This window comes from Primulina tabacum, chromosome 4 (genome assembly GCF_025594145.1).
Source record: "Primulina tabacum isolate GXHZ01 chromosome 4, ASM2559414v2, whole genome shotgun sequence".
NCBI classification, from domain to species: Eukaryota; Viridiplantae; Streptophyta; class Magnoliopsida; order Lamiales; family Gesneriaceae; genus Primulina; species Primulina tabacum.
Window position 1 is genome coordinate 34213759 of NC_134553.1, and position 6670 is coordinate 34220428.

A 6670-nucleotide genomic window follows, 5' to 3' on the forward strand; every position below is an offset into this window, starting at 1 on the left:
ACAGGTTCTAAAAGAAATTTTTTAAAAGAATTTATTCACTCCTCTCTAAACTCTAACTCGATCCTAACATTCTTGTTTATCGAGGATTTTCTCAATTATACATGGTACATAGTATAGCAGTTTGTCATAGCCATGTACCATCTTTGTATCCCTCTATGATCTCCGAAAATTTTAGAAGAACTCATGATTGTTTCTAGCAATATATTGCTCTGAGTCATAAAATTACTTTAGGATTTTGATATGTTCTTATTTGATCATGATGTCTAACCTTGGTAAGCTTTTCTTGTCTCAAATATTCCAAAATATTGAAATAAGTCATGTAAATAATTAATCTCGAACGTATGTTCGGAACCATAAATTGAGAAAAATCTCCTCCTCAAACAAATGGTATTTATTTAATAACTAAAACAAACTCAACGGTGGCTACGACAATATATAGCATATTTATAACATATATTCAGCGCACATTCTTAATTAAACCGTACATTGTGGGAACTCACACAAATAATTAATATAAATATAAACATAAAAATATGCAGATATTTCTCGATTACGAGATGAGGGAGATGCCCGCGGCTAGCAAATCATCGGATAAAATCTTGTTTGCAGCTTCCGTGGGATGGAATCCGTCCCAGAAAACGTACTTCGATGCATTTTTACAAGTTCCGGGAGACTTGGAATTGCACAAAAACGACGTCTCAAGCAATCCTGTGCCACAACATGCCTTTCTTGCTTCAAAGAAACCTACAATTAATATCATCATAATCATTTATTTTTTAAACTTCTCCTCTTTTTTTTTTCCTCGTTAATTATTATCTTTGATCTTTTAAGCGGCAATGATCAAAGTTGGATGATTCCATTTACTTCATATTTTATAAGTAAATCTATTAATTATCACACCGTACATATTTATAGGTATTGTTTGATACGTGATATGTGATTATGAAAATATGTTAATACATAATTAATATGAATGATAAAAAAAAATTGATATATGTAGGTAATATTTATGTTGTGATTAATTATATGTTGTTTGGTAATCGTCATCTTATCAACCACATCAAATTGTACCTATACTATAAAATATAAAAAAAAATGTTCTGTATACAAAGACAAATGAATATATAAAAAATATATATTTGAGTTCGAGTTCGCATCGAATTATTACCGTAATCCGTGGGCTTGGTAACGAGGTCGTGAAGAGGCTGATAAATATCCAAAACGACGAGGTTCAGAGAAGAGAATTTGGCTTGCAATTTTTGAGAAGTTGAGTTCAGCTTATTGTTGAATGAAACTGCTGCTTTGTTGATCTTCTCCACACAACTATTGGTGTCATCCCCAAATATGGTGATCACCGCAGGCACACATCCAAGCGGGGGCAATGTCGTCACACCGATGTTTCTTGCTCCCAATTTATGCAATTCCTGTCACAAAATAATGTTTTCTTCGTATATATATTGAATTCGGGTTGTAATTGAGTCGAGTCCCATTCGAGTAATCCTCTACTTGGTCTCTATGGGAAAAGCTTTATTTGATGTTGGCCTTGCCAAATTTCTTAGGCTTGAATCAGGAATTTCCAGTTACTTGAACTCGGTCTCAAAAATCCGGTATTAATATTGAGCTCGAGGTCAAGCTTATATGTTGCAATTATCTAAATCTCAAACTTTTGAGAGTTTAATCATTAAAATTTTGGGCATAAAATAGAGTGTACGTAAATAACACAAACCATATTATTATACGATCATTCAAACTTTGTTATAATTTAATTACCTGCACAAAGTTTGTGTAGGATTCCAAAAGAATGTCCGAGAATTGATCAGTTGTATACTTCTTGTAAAGTAGAGGGTTAATATAGTAATTTTGGACAAAATCACTGCTTCCAGCACTAACAAAGTATATTGAGCCATTTATAATTGACGAAGCATTTGAATTCCCAACAATCCCCACCAACTTTTTTTGGAAACTCTCGTAAAATTCCACCTGTTTGCTCAATGATATAGTATTCTGCAAAAACAAAATTTCTCTAAATTAATGGTTAACTGTGTATGATCCCTATATATATATATTATTTTAAATATTTCCTAGTGAAATATCAACAACATATAAAATTTATATTTACTTTCAAAATTTAAAACTCAAAATCCATGTATCAAAAAAAAAAAAAAAATTGTGGCATATGTACGTAGGTTTTTATGGATATGCATAAAAGTGTCACGGAATTATATTTCTTGGAGTGAAGAACATAATTTAAAACGAAAAGTAATTATGTTTCTTTTTTTCGACATGTTGTGTCGGCTCGGAAGTACTAAGTAATTCAATCAAGAGATCGTAATGCTAAAAATGGTGGGAAAATAAACAAAATTATATTTATTACGATATTATATTTTTCTAATAAACAATTTAAAATAAAATATTTATGCATGTTGAGGATTGATGTCTTCTAATAAATAATTCAAAATGGATCATCGCCAAAGATCTCGATCAGAGCATGCAGGCATAAATACCCTGGTTATATATATATATATATATATATATATATATATACTTACATAAATTTTTGCTGTAGTATCGTAGTATCCGGATGAAGCCGATGCGAAATTGGCTCCAAGTAGGAGTTTATTTCCTTTTGCTTGCTCGCTGAGATAGGGTGGTGGATATGAAGTAAATCCAAGATTTTCAGCTGCATTTCATTTTTCTTTAAATTGTATTACTTCCATATACAAAATCATCAGGATAAATATATATACATATAATGTCGATGAAAATTACCACAATTTAAATGAGAGTTTCATAAATTAATTAAAAAAACAAGGAAATACCAGTGAAATCTGATGCAAGCTTTCCGTTGCAAAATCTCCCGGTTGGTTTGTGTTCTAAAAAATCTCTTCCATAAGGTGCGAAATTCGCTTTAACTATAGTTTCAAGAACGTTATTGTTGCCCGCGTCGACTATCGAGTCTCCAAATATAAAGAGGGCAGGGACTAGAGGTTGTGCGCTAATCGCTACGAGGCATGAAACTATGACAAGAATCGAACAATAATTTATGAACAAACTTGAAATTGTCATTATCTTGTCTTTTTGTTTTGTTTTTGTTTTTGTTTTTTTTTTCAAATTCTTGTTAAAGGATTTGAATGTATAGAGTTTGAGGTGATTGAAGGAGCAATTTAAAGAAGGGTTACGAGGGGATAATTTTGGTTGAAATGGCAACATCTTTAGTTTTTATGCACTGTAATTGTAACAACATGGACTAAAAAAATGGGAACCCTTGCGACAGAAGATTGTGTCCAATTGATTGATATCTCCCTGCGTAAGTATATATATATATATATATATATATATATATATATATTCGATGTTAATATGACAACCACTAGTAGAATCTAATTTTTCCTAAATATCTATACTATACCATACAATGTTATAAAACGTGAAAGTATTCGAATAACCGATTTCCGTATGGTATGTTACATTGATTTTTTTTCTTCTTTCAAATTTGAACCCAAAATCATATTTGATATGTAAATTTTATTCAATGTATTTATTAATAATTTTAGTATATCACAACAATTGTTTCCACCTTTTTCTGGACTAACTTCTACAAGATAGGATATATACCTCTTTAATTTTGTTATCCATCAAATTTAAAAAAAAAAAAAAATACGGTTCTCCATTATTTTAAATATGTACAAAAGTCGTTACTATATCAAATATTCAACAAGATTAATTTTGTTAAAAACTCATAAAACTAAAATAATTATTTGATAAATAAAAATATAATATACGTATGCAATGCGTTTGTTTCGTTGCTCTTGTTTATTAAGATTATTGTTTATTATTGAGGTCATGTTATCAATATCAAAATTTTGTCAATAACAAATAATGAAAGTAAATGACATATACCTTAACTATATAGGGAGATAAAATTTAAAAACTCAAATTAATATATTTCAGCTTCAAAGATTCTGTGCTGTGTGGAATTTATCTTATGATATAGATAATATAATCCTACCTAACGGCATTAATGTATCCCTAATATACGTTATTGATTCAAATAAATTAAGGGCAGTAGTTTAAAATAGTTGAAATAGGGCGTGTCTTGCTGAAGTTGGCTTTTTCTGAGCTGTATGCGATTCGGCATTGGCTTTTTCTGAGCTGTATACCAATGGGCATGGGTTTGTAAGAAACCTAAAACCAAATATCCAAGAGTACTTAACCTACATTCTGTTGGATCTCGTTTTTCTCGTGCCCAAAAACAGCGGAAGTTTTAAAATTTTTGTTTTATTTTGACATTCAAAATATATTTGTTTTGGGCACTCGTATGGTTTTATAATCAAAACATATATAGGATGTTAGAATTTATACCTTTGGTGAAAAATTCACAAGGATCCAACTATTCTGGGGTTAGCGGAGATAGCTCTTGATGAATTCCATACGAACTTTCTTCAAATCTCCTTCTATCAAGTTCACGACCAAAAGATTTGTTCCTCTTCCAAATTGCACTAGAATAGTTGGAAAAACTTTTAACGTTGGAGAATAAATTGAGAGGCGGCTCAAGACCTTGAATAATATTCAAGGTGGCCGAAATTTCTTTGAGAGAAAAGGGAGAGATTTTCGAAAATTTGGAGCATGTCTAGGGTTTTGGCGTCACAACCCTCTTATATAATTAAGTCATGACCTAGTTATCAGAATTAACATTGAGGAGCTTGATTAATTAATTGAGCTAATCTAACTAGTTTAATTAATTAATCAAAGTCCATTATGAACTTTAATTATTTAGTATGTTGGACTTGTACTCCACAAGCCCATTAAACACACTTCCCACTATATTTAATTCAATATTTAATAAACTCAACTTTAGAGTTTAATAAATTAAATTCTCAAATTTTATAAATTCAACTCCTTGAATTTATTCTCTCCAAATTTCATAAATTCAACTTCTTGAATTTACTATTTCATAAATTCAACTCATTTAATTCATTTTCTCAAAATTTAATTATCATAAATTCAACTACGTGAATTTACTATATTATAACAAAAATTCAACTTCTTGAATTAATTCTTTCAACGGGAACAAATGATCCAGTGATTGTGTGACCCTTAATGGTTCAAAGATACATCTAGCCATGGGTTCACAACTCTTTTTGATTCAGGACATAATTCTTTATTCGAGTTTACCCTAATTTGCCCTCATTCTATATATCAACAATTGATCATGAGAATGTAAGAAATCATATTTCTGGTTAAACCCATCGAATCAAGGTAAGAGCGTCTAGTAGCATCGTCCCATGATTCCCTAGGTATCACTGATAATGCCTGTATGAACCAGTCGATTATGATTAGCGTACATTACGGTCCCTTCATCTCATATATCTCGATCGAATCTGCAACCATTGGTTCATCGAGAGTTGCAAAATAATTCGATAATTATGTGATACATATAAATAGTGGCATCGCACGTACTATTGGAGAACTCCTTCTCTAACGTATATCTCATACTCTAGCCAGAGATTTCACGCACTATTATTTCATCAGATCACATAGAATATCCACACCCATAGGTGAGCGGTTAATTCCCGACTACAATGCACTGGCTCCTATATGTGTCGCAACTGTACCCAATCTCGCCACCTGATTACTCTCTTGGAGCCTGTAAATGAGTCAAAGCACAGCCCTAGCATATAGAGCCTTAGTGTTGTCTCGGGTCGTAAGAACTAATGGCGTACAATCATAACCATAGACTTATCTTCTCGATGAATGATAACCACTTGGAAAGTCCAAGGGAGGGTTGTTCGGTATAATCATCATATGACTACCCATCTGCATGTTTGGACATCTCTCTGCCATTACCAAGAAATGCGGTACACAACGTCACAGATGCTTGTCTCGAGCTCAAGCGACATTTATTCATGTTTTAGGCGGCTGAATTGACTAGGAACGAATTTAGATCATACAGTTTTTACAAATGAGTTTCAACATTGAATTACGATTCATTTGTTTTAAAGTATAATCAAGGTCTTTATCTATATTTGATAACATGGATATACAGATAAAAAAATAACAAACCATAAAATAATGAATTATATTAAAATAAAGATTGTTTATTACAACTGACTCAATAAAATCTCTAGCCAACAATTGGCTTGCAGGGCATCTACTCTAACATTCTCCCATTTGCCATAGAGCCAACTACCCATAAACTTTAATCACATTGCTTCGCGATGCTTTTCAAACAATGGTCATGGCAAGGGATTTGTAAGTGGATCAACAATGTTATCTAGAGAGGAGACTCTTTCGACTGATATATCTCCTCTTCCCACAATCTCCCGGATGATGTGGAACTTCCTCAGTACATGTTTGGATCGCTGAAGAGACATTGATTCCTTTGCTTGCGCAACGGCACCAGTGTTGTGGCAGTACACCGGGACTGGGTCAACTCCATTAGGAATAACGCCCAACTCTTGGACAAAATTCCTCATCAAAGCTGTCTCTTTGGCTGCAGCAGATGCAGCAATATATTCAGCTTCAGTGGTGGAATCCGCAACGGTGTCTTGCTTGGAACTTTTCCAAGAGACAGCCGCACCATTAAGCATGAATACAAAACCAGAGGTCGATTTCGAATCATCTACGTCACATTGGAAGCTAGAATCAGTGTAGCCTTCCAATTTCAATT

General features: G+C 32.5%; 1 protein-coding gene across 1 annotated transcript; it reads right to left on the bottom strand.

Moving 5' to 3' along the window:
- Positions 1-387: 387 nt before the first annotated feature.
- On the bottom strand, positions 388-3151 carry LOC142541619 (GDSL esterase/lipase At5g22810-like). The gene is made up of 5 exons (XM_075648108.1): positions 2820-3151; positions 2550-2680; positions 1771-2004; positions 1169-1424; positions 388-744 (listed from the first exon to the last, which is right to left on the bottom strand). The coding sequence occupies exons 1-5, from the start codon at positions 3064-3066 to the stop codon at positions 551-553; spliced, it is 1062 nt and encodes a 353-aa protein (XP_075504223.1). The 5' UTR covers positions 3067-3151; the 3' UTR covers positions 388-550.
- Positions 3152-6670: the final 3519 nt, after the last annotated feature.

Excerpts from the sequence above, each read along its gene's own strand:
- LOC142541619 (XM_075648108.1), bottom strand. The coding sequence starts at position 3,066 with ATGACAATTTCAAGTTTGTTCATAAATTATTGTTCGATTCTTGTCATA. Across the intron at positions 1,425-1,770 it reads CCTACACAAACTTTGTGCAG|GAATTGCATAAATTGGGAGC; the intron begins GTAATTAAATTA and ends ATTTTGTGACAG. Across the intron at positions 745-1,168 it reads TACCAAGCCCACGGATTACG|GTTTCTTTGAAGCAAGAAAG; the intron begins GTAATAATTCGA and ends TATTAATTGTAG.